This window comes from Sus scrofa, chromosome 9 (genome assembly GCF_000003025.6).
Source record: "Sus scrofa isolate TJ Tabasco breed Duroc chromosome 9, Sscrofa11.1, whole genome shotgun sequence".
Classification (NCBI taxonomy): domain Eukaryota; kingdom Metazoa; phylum Chordata; class Mammalia; order Artiodactyla; family Suidae; genus Sus; species Sus scrofa.
The window spans coordinates 107,241,776-107,258,548 of NC_010451.4; the positions used below are offsets into that span (position 1 = coordinate 107,241,776).

At 35.5% G+C, this 16,773-nt stretch overlaps 1 protein-coding gene across 2 annotated transcripts in view; it reads right to left on the reverse strand.

The window, feature by feature from the left end:
* COG5 (component of oligomeric golgi complex 5) overlaps positions 1-16,773 on the reverse strand; it is a 280,119-nt gene that overhangs the window by 248,005 nt on the left and 15,341 nt on the right. Inside the window, exons 3-5 of one of the 2 annotated variants that reach the window (XM_021102595.1) lie at positions 14,118-14,175; positions 11,624-11,678; positions 11,455-11,524 (exon numbers count right to left, since the gene is read on the reverse strand). In XM_021102595.1, the coding sequence (XP_020958254.1) occupies positions 11,455-11,524; positions 11,624-11,678; positions 14,118-14,175 (183 nt within the window). Of the gene's footprint in view, positions 1-11,454; positions 11,525-11,606; positions 11,679-14,117; positions 14,179-16,773 lie in introns of those variants that run through there. The other variant, XM_021102596.1, reaches the window with a different exon arrangement.

Sequence of the window (16,773 nt, forward strand, 5' to 3'; positions counted from 1 at the left end):
TCAGAAAACTACTGGAGCTCATCAGTGCATTCGATAAAGTTGCAGGACGCAAAAATCACTCACATTTCTATACAGTAACAAGAAAAGATCAGAAAGAGAAATTAAGGAAACAATCCCATTTGCCACTACATCAAAAAGAATAAAATACCTAAGAATAAAACTACCTAAGGAGGCAAAAGACCTGTACCCTGAAAACTATAAGACACTTTTGAAAGAAATCAAAGGTGAAACAAACAGAAAGATAAACTATTTTCTTAGATTTGAAGAACCAATATTGTCAGAATGACTTTACTACCCCAGGCAATCTACAGGCTCAGTGCAAACCCTATCAAATTACTAGTGGCATTTTCAAGAACTAGAACAAAATATTTTAAAATTTGTATGGAAATGCTGAAGACCTGGAAGAGCCAAAGCAATCCTGAGAAAGAAAAATGGACCTGGACATATCAGGCTCTCCGACTTCAGACTACAAAGCTATAGTAATCAAAAGAGTGTGGTACTAGCACAGAAACAGACAGATAAATGGAACAGGATAGAAAGCCCAGAAGAAAACCCATACACCTATGGACAACTAATCTATGACGAAGTAGAAAAAATACATAATGGAGAAAAGACACTTTCTTTAATAAGTGGTGCTGGAAAAACTGGACAGCTACCAGTAAAAGAATAAAAATAGAATACTCTCTAACACTATACACAAAAATAAACTCAAAATAGATTAAAAACCTAAATGTAAGACCAGATACTATAAAACTGTCAGAGGTGTTCAGTGGGTTAAGGATCCAGCATTGCCATGAGCTGTGGTGTAGGTTGCAGATGTGGCTTGGTTTTGGGATTGCTGTGGCTGTGGTGTAGGCTGGCAGTTGTAGCTCTGACTGGACCCCTATACTGGGAATCTCCATATGTCATGAATGTGGCCCTAAAAAAACAAAAAAATAAAAAATAAAAATAAAAACAAAAAAACTCTCAGAGGAAACACAGGCAGAACCCTCTCTGACATAAACCACATCGATATTTTTTGCATCCACCTCCTGGAATAATGAAAATAAACAAAAATAACGAGTTTCTGTTGTGGCTCAGTAGGTTAAGAACCTGATCAGTATCCTTGAGGATTCAGGTTTGATCCCAGGCCTCGCTCAGTGAGTTAAGGATCTGATATTGCCTCCAGCTGTGGCATAGGCCATAGATGTGGCTTGGATCTGGTGTTGCCATGGCTGCTTCATAGGCTGGCAGCTATCCCTAGCCTGGGAACCTCCATATGTCACAGGTGTGGCCCTGAAAAGCAATAAATAAGTAAATAGATAAAATAAACAAATGGGACCTTATTAAACTTAAAAGATTTTGCACAGCAAAGGAGACCATAAACAAAATGAAAAGACAACCTACAGAATTGGAGAAAATACTTGCAAATAAAGTGAATAACAAGGGATTAATCTCCAAAATATACAAATACCTCATGCAGCTCAATATCAAAAACAAAACAAAACAACCCCACCAAAAAATGGATAGATCTAAATAGACATCTCTCCAGATAAGAAAGATGGCCAAAAAAACACATGAAAAGATGCTCAACATCATTAATTATTAGAGAAATGCAAATCAAAATTACTATGAAGTACCACCTTACACCAGGCAATATGGCCATCATCAGAAAGTCTACATACAATAAATGCTGGCAAGGATGCAAAGAAAAGGTATAACACTCTTACACTGTTGGTGGGAATGTGAACTGATTCAACCACTATGGGAAGCAATATAGAGGTTCCTCAAAACATTCAAATTGGAACTACCGTATGATGCAGCAATCCCAATTCTGGGCACATGTCTGTAGAAAACCATAATTCAAAAAGATACATGTACCCCAATCTCTGTGCAGCACTATTTACAAAAACCAAGACATAGAGGCTACCTAAATGTCCATCAAAAGAGGAGCGGATAAAGAAGATATGGTAAATATATACAATAGAATATTACTCAACCATAAAAAAGAATGAAACAATACTATTTGCAGCAACTTAGATGGACTTAGAGATTGTCATACTAAGTGAAGCAAGTCAGAGAAAGACAAATATATGATACTACTTATACATGGAATCTAAAAAGACGATACAAACGAACTTATTTACAAAACAATCAGATTTACAGACTTTGGAAACAAACTTATGCTTACCAAAGAGGAAAGGTGAGGGGGAGGGATAAATTAGGAGTTTGGGATTAACATATACACACTACTATGCATAAAATAGATTAATCAACAAGGACGTACTGTATAGCACAGGCAAAACTACCCAATATTCTATAATAACCTATATAGGAAAAGAATCTGAAAAACAATGGATATGCATGTAAGTATAACTGAATCACTTTGTTGTACAATAGAAATTAACACATTATAGATCAACTATAATTAACACTTTAAAACAAGTATTTGTTTGCTTTACTGTACAGAAAAAAAATTACCTGAATACAAAACCAATACTACAAACACAAATATGACTGCTAAAGAAAGTTCTCAAAAACTATTCTGTACATACTCTCCCCACAAAGTTTTTACAGTTGAATTTTCTGTCGTAAGAGCCACGACACACTACTTTTTATCCCTCATTTACTCCTAGTTCTAAGGCTCATCACTAGTTTTTACTTTGATGTTTCTCTGGTCATTTTGACTGTCTCAAGTACATTTTCAATCATATTCCTAAGGAAATATTCATAGGAACAATATCCCCTGGATTCTATGTGGATGGCAGTCTCTATACTTCAAAATCCATTTGGCTGCTGTATCAATTATCTATTGCTGCAAAAGAAAGCAGCCCCAAATCACTCGTTATAAACAAGTTGTTATTTCTCACAATTGAGGCAGGGGTCAAATGTTCCATGTGGTATCCCTGGGATTACTCACTCAAGCTGCGCTCAGTAAAGGGAGGTTTCACTCTCAAGTCTGGTGCCTCGGTGCATCTCTCCCTGTCATCACCCCATGGCTGGTATGTGCTTCCTCACAGCATGATGGTCTCATGATGATGGAACTTCTTACATACAAAGTGGCTTTTCCAGGGCAGAAAAAAAGGCTGCTGTGCCCTGTGAATACTAGGTCCCAAACTAGCACAGCATCACCTCCATCAGCAGTGGTTTGCTCTCCTACCTGCTCTTTATGTTTTCATGGTGTTTATGTTGTTGTTATCTTCCCTCTTCCTTCCTTCGTGGTAATTCACTTGTTTGGTGGATAATTATATAGCCAGTAAAATAAGCCATAATCACATACAACAAGATAGATAAGGAGTTCCCGTCGTGGTGCAGTGGTTAATGAATCCAACTAGGAACCATGAGGTTGTGGGTTCGATCCCTGGCCTTGCTCAGTGGGTTAAAGATCCAGCGTTGCCATGAGCTGTGGTGTACGTCACAGATGCGGCTTGGATACCACATTGCTGTGGTTCTGGCGTAGGCCGGCAGCTGTAGCTCCAATTAGACCCCTAGCCTGGGAACCTCCATGTGCCACGGGAGCAGCCCTAGAAAAGGCAAAAAGACAAAAAAAAAAAAAAAAAAAAAAAAAAAAAAAAAAAAAGGAAAAAGAAAAAAGAAAAAAAAGATGTTAACATCATATCAATGGCAAACTAAGAAAAGACCTTACAAAAGTATGATGAGGTGTTTCTGTCGTGGCTCAGTGGTAACAAACCTGAATAGAATCCATGAGGATGCGGGTTCAATCCCTGGCCTCACTCAGTGAGTTAAGGATCTGGTGTTGCCATGAGCTGCAGTGTAGGTTGCAAGCACAGCTCAGATCCCACATTGCTGTGGCTGTGCTGTAGGGCAGCAGCTGCAGCTCCAATTTGACCCCTAGCCTGGCAACTTCCATGTGCCATGGGAGTGACCTTAAAAAAAAAAAAAAAAAAAAAAAGATAAAACGACACAAAAAAGTATGATGAAAACCACATGCATATAAAACACGAGTGTAAAACAAAAGTTTTTATGAACTATTTCTTCCTTCTGTATTGCAAGATTTTCTTAAACTTTCTTATATAATTTCAAAGTTAAAAAATTCAATAAAAAACTTTGAAAAGCTAATATGTGTGCATTACATAAAAATTAAAAAGTAAAATGATAAAAAGCAAAAAATTTTTTAAAGATTTAAGAAGTTACATGTAGGTATGTGAATTATACCTCAATAAAGCTGTTATATTTTCAAAAACATAATTAAAAGTGCTAAAAACTTAAAAGATTTGAAAGTTTAAAACTCATTTACTTATATAATTTTCAAGTTTAAAAATTTTAAATACCCTATGTAAGGAATAATAAGCTCTTAAAAATTTCTTTCTGAAAAACTCTGAGGCAGTTCATAAGCAAATGATGTTACTAAAATGAGCTAAGATAGAGAGGATTCTTAGGGTGATAATTAAATTCAACTCAAGTATTCCTGTATATAGATGAAGTTGGAAGCTTCTGCTAGAAGAAAGAAAAGGCTTTCTGGAAACAGTGTAATGAGGATAAAAAGTCAAAGAAATTAACTGTAAAAGTACTTTATCTAATTGACGGTACATCATAGGGATTTTACATTCAAGGCAAAAACAACTTCCTACTTATTTCTTTTTTGCTTTCTTATACCAAATGCATTTAAATAAATTAGGAGCTCCAAGAATAAAAAGATTAAACAACAACATTAAAGTTTCCCCAAAGTTTAAAATGGAAATGTCTAGACAAAGTGAACAGAACAAAAATAGTTAATATAAAACCTCAAAAGCACCCTTGGATTTCAAAGCAGTCTGAATGGCAACAAATTTCTAAGATGAATGTGCCTCAACTTCAGAAAAAGTAAATACTGTAAACAAAGACATCAAAATGTACCTAGATGTTTTTCTTTTCTCTCCCTTTCTCTCTCTCTTTATAATAACTTGACCAAAGTTATTCAGTTTAGTTGTACCTATATAGGAGTGTAATATTTTTTTACAATAAGAGTACAGAAAATGAGGGCTAATATTTAACAACAATAATAAAAAGTGTCTATCTTAAACACAAACTATGACTTCTCATGCTTATAAACCATGAAAAATAAAAATATTCATAAAAGAAACTATCACAGCTTCAGAGAATCACTGCATTTTAGAGCTGGAAGAGAATTCATAAATCCAGTCCAAACTTTCATTGTTAAAAGATACTACCAAAAAACAAAAAAACACACACCACCATGACCACAACGACAAAAATGGTAATTATATGAAGTATGTGTTAATAACCCTATTGCAGTTAATTATTTCACAATATATACCTGTAGCAAATTATCACATTATACCTCTTAAATTTACACAATGTTATATGTCAATTATATCCACAAGCCACAGCAAGGGAAGAAAGTCAAGTTTGTTCATTGTTCATGCAGCTAGAGGGTTGAAGAATGTAGTCAGGTTTCATAACTCCCAGTCCAGAGCTCTGCATCTGTGTTATTATGAACCTAGATTTGATTTTAATATTTATACCTACAAGTAAGCTTCTGAAAAATATTTTCTACATTTTTACACATTTCACAGAATCAAAATCCAAAAATACTAAATTTAGAGAAGAAAATTCTACTTCATAGTCTTAAGGCTGTTGCATACTGGCTGTATGAACTCCCAACAAGTTAACTTTCAGAACCTCAGTTTAGTCACAAATAAATGATGATACATAACTTTTAAACCTAATTACAAAAACTGAATGATTCAGAATACTTGAAACTTTTCATGAAGTCTTGTATAAACATGAAAAAAGTTTTTATCAAAAATACCTACCTAGGTAGTACAAATAAATAAGATTCTTAAAACTTACTTTCAAAAGACTGTACTAAACAAAGAGGAGAAAAGAAATGCATGATTCTGACATGTTTAAGGTCTGGAGTTGAAAGCAAAGAAGTGAACTTACATTAAATTTTAATTTATCGCCTAAAATTAAGCAATAAACTATCACTGAATCAACATCATATGACACACATAAAGACTAATGGTCCTGAAAAGTTCTGCTAATACAACTAATTCTAGATCTTCATATATAAAGTTTTGTAAGCTAAAAAAGTTAATTTCCATCTGTGTCTGAAAGACAAAACCTTTATAAAATTTAACTTTATAGAGACAAGTCTATTAAGATTTAAGCAGCATAATTACTTTCCTCAGTAATCAGTTAACAATTACTCTATTCTTTCATAAGAAAAAAAATTCTAGTAAACTTAATGCAATGATTTTTAGTTTCAAATGAAAACCTTATTCTAAAAAGCAATATTTAAATCGCAAATTAACTATGGAGATTAAGTATTGTTTTAATGTATATTTTAACATAAAAGTAAGACTGCAGGAGTTCCCATCATGGCTCAGCGGAAACAAATCTAGCATCCATGAGGATGCAGGTTCAATCCCTGGCCTCGCTCAATGGGTTATGGATCTGATGCTGCCGTAAGCCATGGTGTAGGTTGTTGACACAGCTCAAATCTGGGGTTGCTGTGGCTGCGGTACAGGCCAGCTGCTGCAGCTCCAACTCTACCCATAGCCTGGGAACTTCCATGTGCCACCTGGGTGGCCCTAAAATGAACAGTAACAAAAAGAAACAAACAAGCAAAAAAAAAAATAAAAAATAAATATTCTGCTCTACCAGAAGAGCAGGAGAGGACTTCACAAAAGCATTGACACATTGATTACAATTTAAGGACAAGAACAGTCTGAGTTATACCAAAAAAATGTGCAAAGGAATGTGAGAATCCACTGCTAGTTATACATAATATACAACTGAAAAGAAAGTCCAACATTGCATTCAAAATTGATTTATTAGCTGAATATCCTATATCAATCAGAACTTCAACATACAGAACAGGAGTTAACAAGAAGCAGGCCAGACCTAACCTTCAATTTTACCAAAACAGAGCCAACTACAACATTAGTTGAACACTTGCCAAGAGACACATAACTCACAAAGCCTAAAAAATGTATTACATGAACTCCTTACAAAATAAGTTTGTCATTACTGTATGAATGGTAACTCCTGTAGATGACTATTAATTACAATGAAATGATGTTAAGGCACATGTTAAGTTTTTGTTTTATCATCAGAGTTAGCTGACCTAGCAATAAAACAAGCAATGAGATATAACTAGCCATGTAAAACTTTTAAAATATTTCTGAATAACCCAAGTTTAAAAATGAATAAAAGAAATGAAATGAAAGCAGAAGTCCAGGCAAAAACATGTAATCAAATGTTCATAGCAATGTTATTCATAAAAAACAATAACTAAAGGAATTCCTGTTGTGGCTCAGCAGGTTACAAACCCAACTATGATCCTTGAGGATGTGAGTTTGATCCTTGGCCTCACTCAGTGGGTTAAGGATCTGGCATTGCAGTGAGCTGTGATGTAGATTACAGATGTGGCTCAGATCCGGCATTGCTGTGGCTGTGGTGTAGGCCACCAACTGCAGCTCCAATTCAACCCCCAGCCTGGGAACTTCCATATGCCCTGAGTGTGGCCCTGAAAAGCAAAAAAAAAAAAAAAAAAAAAAGCCAGTAACTAAAAACAATCCAAATTGTCTGCAACTGTGAATGGATAAACAAAAAGTGCTATGTCCATAAAATGGACAGATTCAACAATTTAAAAAAAAAAGGGGGGGGAATGAACTACTGTTAACAATCTATGACATGGACGAATCTTAAAGCATTATGCAAAGTGTAAAAAGCCAGGCACAAAAGGCTATTTAGTATATCTTATATGACTCCATTTATTTTTTTATTTATTTATTTGGTCTTTTTGCCATTTCTTGGGCTGCTCCTGCGGCATATGGAGGTTCCCAGGCTAGGGGTAGAATCGGAGCTGTAGCTGCCAGCCTACGCCACAGCCACAGCAACTTGGGATCCGAGCCGCGTCTGCAACCTACACCACAGCTCACGGCAATGCCAGATCCTTAACCCACTGAGCAAGGCCAGGGATCGAACCCGCAACCCCATGGTTCCTAGTCGGATTCGATAATCACTGAGCATGACAGGAACTCCTATGACTCCATTTATATGAAATTAACAGAAAAGGCAAATCTATAGAGACAGAAAATAGATTAATGGTTCCCTAGGACTGAGGATAGGAAGGAACAGGGATTGGTGGCTAGAACAGGCTAAATGATAAAATTCACATGTTGGAATCCTAATCCCCAAAGTGCTAATATTAGGAGGCAGAGACTTTGGGAGGTAAGTAGGTCATAAGAGTGAAGCCCTCATGAATGGGATTATTGCCTTTATAAAAAGACCCCAGAGAGCTCTCTAATCCTCTCTGCCAGTTGAGGATATAATAAGAAAATGACTATTTGCAACCAAGAAGCGGGTCCTCACCAGGACTCAACCGCGCTGTAATCCTGATTTGCACCTCCAGCCTCCAGAAATGTGAGAATTAGGTTTCTGTAGTTTATAAGCCACGATCTATGGTATTCTGTCAGAGCAGCTTGAATGGAGTAAGACAATGACAAACACACAATGAAGGATCTTTTTGCAGTGATGGAAATGCTCTAACACTGGCCTGTAATATGAATGGCACACGCTATAAACTAGCAAAGACATTTAACCAGTTATTTTAGTAATATTCCATATGTTCAAAAAGTTAAGTAGATAAATCGAAAAGTACAGAAAACACCCATATCAAACTTCTGGAGATAAAAACAAAAATGTCTAAAATGAAAACTACACTAAATGAGATTAGCAGCAGATTGGCACTGAAGAAATGATTAGTAAACTTGAAGTGAAAGTGATAAAAATTATCCAAAATAAAACACACAGGGAAAAGCAGGCTGTGGGGGGAAAAAATGAATAGAGCATTCAGTCAGCTCTGGGTCATCTGTGGGACACCTTCAGGACACCTAACATATTACTAATTGTAGTCCCAGAAGGAGAAGAAATGGCAGGGAGAGACAAACTATTTGGAGAAATAATGGCCATAAATTTTCCATATTTGATGAAAATTTTAAACCAACAAATAAAAAAGCTCAATCAACTATAAGCAAAAATGAACACACACACACACAAAGCAACTATACAATGGCAAATAATAGTGAAATTGCTCAAAACCCAGTGCTAAATGAAAACCTGAAAAACAGGGTGAGAAAAAAAATTTTATGTACAGAAAAACAAAGATAACACATTTTTCATAAGAAACAATGCAAATGAGAAAACAGCTAAGCAGTATCTTTAGGGTACTGAAAGCAACGAATCATTCAATTCTACGTCCAGCAAAAATACCCTTCAAAATCAAAGATGAAATAAAGATTTCTTTAGACATACAAAAGCTGAAAGAATTTATCAACAGCAGATCCACACCACAAAAAAGTTAAAAAGAAGTTCTTAGGGGACAAGCAAAATGATTCCACCTAGAGATATGGGTCTAATCAAAGGAAAGAAAAGCATGGCAACTGCAGAGGTAAATTATCTTTTAAAATCTCTTTAAAAAATGACTGTTGAAGGAAAAACAATAACAATCTATTGTGGGTTTATAACAATGTAAAAGTAAAATGTATAATAATGGCACAAAAGTGGGGAGGGAAGAAATGAAAGTATACTATTATAACGTCTATATACTATACGTGAAATGCTATATCACTAGAAGGTACACTGAGCAGTTAAAATGTATACAATATATCCTAGAGCAATCGGTAAAATTAAAAAAGCAAGAGTTAGAGCTAATAAACCAACAAAGGAAATAAATGCAATCACAAAAAAACTCAATTAACACCAAACAAGGCAGAAAAAGAAGAAACAAGGAGCAAAGAACAAACAGGACAAATAGAAAACAGGTAAGAAAATGAAAGACTTAAACACAACCATGTCAATAATCACATTAAATATAAACGGTCTAAGCATCTCAATTAAAAAGCAGATTTTTAAAGACTGGTTAAAAAAGCAAGACCCAACATATAAATGCTGCTTATGAGAAACAAACTTTAAAATCAGACAAAAACAGGGAGTTCCCATCAGGGCTCAGTGGTTAATGAATCTGACTAGGAACCATGAGGTTGCGGGTTCGATTCCTGGACTTGCTCAGTGGATTAAGGATCCGGCGTTGCCGTGAGCTGTGATGTAGGTTGCAGACGCGGCTCAGATCCTGTGTGGCTGTGGCTGTGGTGTAGGCCAGCAACTAAAGCTCCGATTTGACCCCTAGCCTGGGAACCTCCATATGCCGTGGAAGCAGCCCAAGAAATGGCAAAAAGACAAAAAAAATAAAATAAAATCAGACAAAAATAGGTTAAAAGTAATTTGACGGAAAACTTTCAATGTTTCCATCTATAAAACAATCTCTTAGGATTACTATAAGGAAAAAGATAATGAAGGTAAAGCACTGAGCATATAGTAAACATTCTTTAGTGTTAATTACGACAGTTTATAGACTTTATTGCAATACCTTGTAATCATCAGCCTGTCTCCCCTACTCTTAGCTACTTGATAGAAGATGTCACAGTCGTAATGATGCCTCCAGTCAGAGGCTTAGGCATGGTCTGGAGCAGAGTAAGGTTTGGTGATATTTAGTGAACTGAGGAAAGACACCAAAATGACCTGGGATTCCCAAAGCTCTGGCATACAGCAGACATTGAATATTAAAGACCAAATTATCAAAGGTAAAACAGGGGAGTGGGCCTGGATAAAATAGTACAATTGGAGACAAAAACAACAGGAAATAAGGGAACCAATAGGAAAAGGACATAGAACAATGGTAAATAAGATTCCCCAAGGGGGAAGGGAAAGGTGCTACTAATAAAAGACACACAAGAAGAAAAAAACAAAAAAGACAGGAAAGTATCAGGCCCTCAGATTACATTAATAAAATGTAAAAAGGGAGGGAGGAAAACAAAAGAAACTTTTACTTTGCTTTGTAAAACAGAGTGCAAATTTCCCAGATTTCTTAGGAAAATAATCCAAAGAGGGAAAAATACTGTAAGTATAAAATTAATCACAGCAATAGTACCTACACTGTACAAAGTATGAAACAATCTACATATCTAAATACAGGCAAATAGTCTTTGAATAATCGTGAAAACTATGTGGAAAATAAAATTTTAAATGTTTTGTGTATCTCTTCCATAAAGCTAGAAAATTACTAAATTTTAGTCAAAAAGTGAATTTCCTGAATAACCATAAGTACTACTATTGGAATAAGCCAGAGTTTTGGGTTCCTTACACTTGATCATAACAAACTGTAAGAATAAACATTAGGTTACTTTGTGTTCTCTATTAAATAATTCTGAATTCTAAAAAGTTAGTAAAATGATTATACACTCCAACAATAAGAGCGAAAATAATTCACTTGAATAGTAGTTTGTTTTTATTTTTTAAACTGGATATCTTCTTTTAAAGCTCTTTAGTATTTTTCCTTTTCTCTCATATTCCTACTGCCTCAGAATTTTCATTCTTTTGAAATCTTTCCACTTATAAAAACAAAATTAATCAAAAAGTATAAAGAAGTGACAAATGAGAACATACCTGAAGTCTTGCTAGTTGAGCAGTACGGGCTACTATTTTATTGTATGGCTCAACAATTTTTGCTTTCATCCTAAAGGAAAAACAAAGAGAGAAGTGACAAAATTATCTCTAAAATATTAATGTATAAAAATCTTTCCATTTCATTTACTTACAAAATGAATAACAGTACCTATCAACAGCTCCCTGTAAAGCTCCAATTCTTGTCTGCATCATTTGAAGAACACCTACAAAAGCATAACAGCTTATATTACTTGACAAATTTATAAATGATCAAAACTGGGTTTAAAAAAAACAAAAAGAAAAAAAGAAAGTTTTCAATTTTTTTTTCTGCCATCATCACAATTCAAGCAGCCAATCTCTTTAACCTAGACCACTGTAAAAGCCTCTAACTGGTATTACCCCTCCAATCCTTGCTCCACTAAGGAAGTCTGACAAGGAATGGGGAATGATTGCTTAATGGGTGTAAAATTTCCATCTGGGGTGATGAAAAAGTTCTGGAACTGGATAGAGATGGTCGAACAACACTGCAAATGTAGTTAAACCCACTGAATTATATAGTTCAAAATGTAAATTTCATGTTAATATGCATTGTACTACAATCACAAACAAAGAAGCCTGAGTGATCTTTGGAAGTGCAAATTATATCCTACAACCCATTTGCTAAAACCCTTCCAAAGTTTCCCCTTCGCTCCTATGTCCACTGCCTGGTCTACAAAACCCTGAACAATGTGGAAATGACGTACTCTCTGCCTGGTATACTCTAAACCCAGAAATAAATAATGGACAACAAGTATATTATTGCCCTTACTAATCGCATAACATGATGAAGAACTATTTGCCAAACTGTAAAATTATTTTCAGGAAGATAGATCTTAAACTTTACTATTTTATTTCCCTCAATAGGTTTTCCAGTATTATAGATACTTCTTTTGAGCTCCATTCTTTTAAAATTCAGTTTCTATATCCAACTGCCAGAGCTATAGTTCTGAAACATAACATTTAAGTCAATTTAAGTGTAGATATTGTTACATATTTGATGAAGAAATATTAGAATTAATTAACGTTCCTATCCACATACAAATATGTTTTAATATGGCTCAGTCCAAGAGAATCCTTTCTGGACCCAAGGATTTCCATTTTTCTGCTGGTTTTATGGTTCACTGACCTTAAAACTTGAAGAATGAACTCCCTTTACTTGTGATCATCACTCCCTTACATCTTATTCTTTCCACAACCCACTCTCAATAGCTTTCACACATACTCAACCAATACACATCTTGTCAAAGTCACCAGAAACCTCCAAGGTGCCAAATTCTATTGTCAGTTCTGTCTTCATGTTGTTAGAACTCTTAGAAATCCATGATACATTTTTTTAAAAATAAAAGACTTAATTTTTTTTGGCTGTACCTGTGGCATGTGGAAGTTCCTAAGCAGGGATCAAAGCCTGTGACCTGAGCCACAGCAGCAACAATACTGGATCCTTAACCAACTATGCCACGAGGGAATTCCCTCATGACTCCCTTCCTCCCTAAAACATTTTTTTCTCTTGGCTTCCAAGTCACTGCGCACTATGGCAGAAATTAACAGAACACTATAAATCAACTATAGTTCAAAAAAAAAAAAAAAAACCCACAAAGTATGGTTTCCTTGTTTCCAGAAACATTTAAAAATATCATGAGATTAAAAAAATCAATTTCCAATAGGAAGTCAGTATTTAGAGCCTCTTAATTATCCCACAAACATAATCTGATATCTATCTATCCTAAATATTCAAATAATAGCCAAACTATCATTTCTGAAATACTGTGTTCTTAATCAGGATGCTTTACAAACAGTGTGTTTAGTGAGAATAATACCTTTGAGTATGCATAAGACACACTGGGGGAAGCATTAAAGAACACTGCATCACAGAAAGCAATATCCTTTCCCTTTGAGAATTTGGTCAACAAAGGGAAAAAAATCACTTAGCTCTCTTTTGATGTGCAATGACTAATAACAGCGATCGCAACACAAGTGAAAATAAAAAATACAATATTAACATTTCATGTTTATGAAATGTAGTTCACTTCATTAAAGAGCAAATGAAAAATTCATAAGATGTAGTCAAAGAAAAATAAGAGGGTTCATAATAAAAATCCATTGTATTGTTATTCTACTATGGCTTTCTTTGAAACTCTTCAAAAAAATCAAAGTAAACATAAGGAAAGAATTCAAGCCTATTTCCACTATTTTGGTGGTGTTCACTATTGTTTTCATTCATTAAAAGTTACAGAAGTACTAACTATGTGCCGGGAACTGTTCTAAGCATTTAATCCTCAAAATAATGCAATGTTAGTACATATTACTATACCTCTTTATAAATAAAACTCAGTCACTGAAAGGTTAAATAACTTGTCCAAAGTCGCACATGTAGTAAGTGGCAAAGCAAGGATTTAAACCCAGATAGTTTAGCTCAGGGGTCAGCAGTTTAATTATTAAAGTTTTGTTGGAACACAGCCATACACGTTCATTTACATAGCACCCGGCTGCTTTCACTCTGTAAAGCTTAGTAGTTGCAACCAAGACAGCATGGCTTGCAAAGTCTAAAATATTTACTTTCTGATCCTTCACGTCAAGTTTCCAAGCCCTGAACTAGCTCTATATGACAGTTAATGGAAATATACCTTCTAAAGACTCAATCCCAGTTGCTTGTGCCAATAAATCTTCATGTCTTGCAACGACCTGAAAATCAAGAATGAATAATAAGCATTCCAAGTATTAGGTATTTTTCTTTTGTAGAATTGAAGGTCTCTCCCTATATGCAAAGGAGGAAAATGCTAATAACAAAAAAGAAAGATGTAAATTATAAAGGTGTGTTTGAGATGAACAATCGACAGGAACACAAACACGCTTAGAGATTGACATACAGCCAAAGAAGTGTTTTCACTAGCTTCTTGATTTCCTAGTGGGATGTGCAGGTGTAGGTGTACCAAAACTGAAAAACAAAATAACAGCTAATTCTTGCCATGCTAATTCCCTTCAAAGGATGTTTTCAAACATCAGGTTTTTCTAGTTTTTTTCTTCATTACTCAAATGAATTTATCACATCTGTAGTTGTATAATGATCATAACAATCCAATTTCACAGGATTTCCATCCCACAACCCAAGCACATCCCCCCACCCCCCAAACTGTCTCCTCCAGAGAACATAAGTTTTTCAATATCTGTGAGTCAGCATCTGTTCTGCAGAGATGTTCAGTCTGTCCTTTTTTCAGATTCCACATGTCAGTGAAAGCATTTGATGTTGGTGTCTCATTGTATGGCTGACTTCACTTAGCATGATAATTTCTAGGTCCATCCATGTTGCTAAATATGCTGGTATTTTGTTCCTTTTAATGGCTGAGTAATACTCCATTGTGTATATGTACCACATCTTCTTGATCCACTCCTCTGTCGATGGACATTTAGGTTGTTTCCATGTCTTGGCTATTGCAAATAGTGCTAGTTCTTGAACTTAATTTAGCATCATCAAGAATACATTCTAATTTGTAAAGATAACAGAATCAACGCCCAACTATCCCTGAACATCTCCCTGCTTCTAGGTTCCCACTGTCACAGCAAACTGTCTTCCCTGCAGAAGATTGCTATTTTTAAGAAAATGAGGGAAGTGTGAAGAATTATATCAAAAAACATAAGCATTAAAAGCCACATGCAAGAGATTCCTAGAAACATCAAGAAATCATGCAAAGCTTTAGAATAATGCAGGAATCCTTATTATTCTGTTCCCTTTATTACAATAAGAAGTTTCATGTCTAGTCTGTAAACAGAAGCTCCTAATCAGCAAAGATTCATTCACTGGAACCCCTACATCCTCTACTTTGTCCTGTTTCAGATATCACTATCATTCAATCAAGCTCCTCTATCACATCCATCTAAAATAAATATTATTTTTGGTCTCCTATGTCCCTTATCAAGAAGATGTTTGAATTTTCCCCAATCCACTGATATGGTCGTTAATACATCCCTCCTAACAAAATGAATTTTCCTTAATTCTCTCTTCGTCCCTTATGCTACTTTGGAAAGGTTGAAAAACCTAAAAAAACAACTACACGTTCCCAGATTCCTCTGCAGTCAACTGAATGAATTTCCAAGAGATTTAGAAGACAGAAAAAACAGGAAGGCTATCTTCCCATTACTGTTTCAGCTAGTAAGCAAGATCCTGAGACCTGAGGAACTGAAGACAGTTGAGAAAGCCATAATGATCATTCCAGAGTTGTGTTACCAAGTATCTAGAAGCTGAACTTTCAGTGTTATGAGAGGTAAGAGCAGGAGATTTCAGGCCTCGGTATTGGATTTACAGTAGATCTTTCAACCATGTCCACCCAATGCTCTGTATTAAATATCTCCCTGCTTTAAATACCTAGAGTGGTTTCTGCTCCTTGTACTAAAGCCCTAATACATACCTCAGTATACTTTTTGTAATTTTAACCATCTCAGTGATATTTTTTTTTTAATTTTCCCACTGTACAGCAAGGGGATCAAGTTATCCTTACATGTATACATTTTTTCCCCACCCTTTGTTCTGTTGCAACATGAGTATCTAGACAAAGTTCTCAATGCTATTCAGCAGGATCTCCTTGTAATTCTATTCCGAGATGTGTCTGATAAGCCCAAGCTCCCGATCCCTCCCACTCCCTCCCCCTCCCATCAGGCAGCCACAAGTCTCTTCTCCAAGTCCATGATTTTCTTTTCTGAGGAGATGTTCATTTGTGCTGGATATTAGATTCCAGTTATAAGTGATATCATATGGTATTTGTCTTTGTCTTTCTGGCTCATTTCACTCAGGATGAGATTCTCTAGTTCCATCCATGTTGCTGCAAATGGCATCACATCATTCTTTTTTATGGCTGAGGAGTATTCCATTATGTATATATACCACTTCTTCCGAATCCAATCATCTGTCGATGGACATTTGGGTTGTTTCCCTGTTCCAGCTATTGTGAATAGTTCTGCAATGAACATGCGGGTGCATGTGTCTTTTTTAAGGAAAGTTTTGTCCAGATATATGCCCAAGAGTGGGATTGTGGGGTCATATGGAAGTTCTGTGTATAGATTTCTAAGGTATCTCCAAACTGTTCTCCGTAGTGGCTGTAGCAGTTTACATTCCCACCAACAGTGCAGGAGGGTTCCCTTTTCTCCACAGCCCCTCCAGCACTTGTTATTTGTGGACTTATTAATGATGGCCATTCTGACTGGTGTGAGGTGGTATCTCATGGTAGTTTTGATTTGCATTTCTCTTATACTCACCGATGTTGAGCATTTTTTCATGTGTTTGTTGGC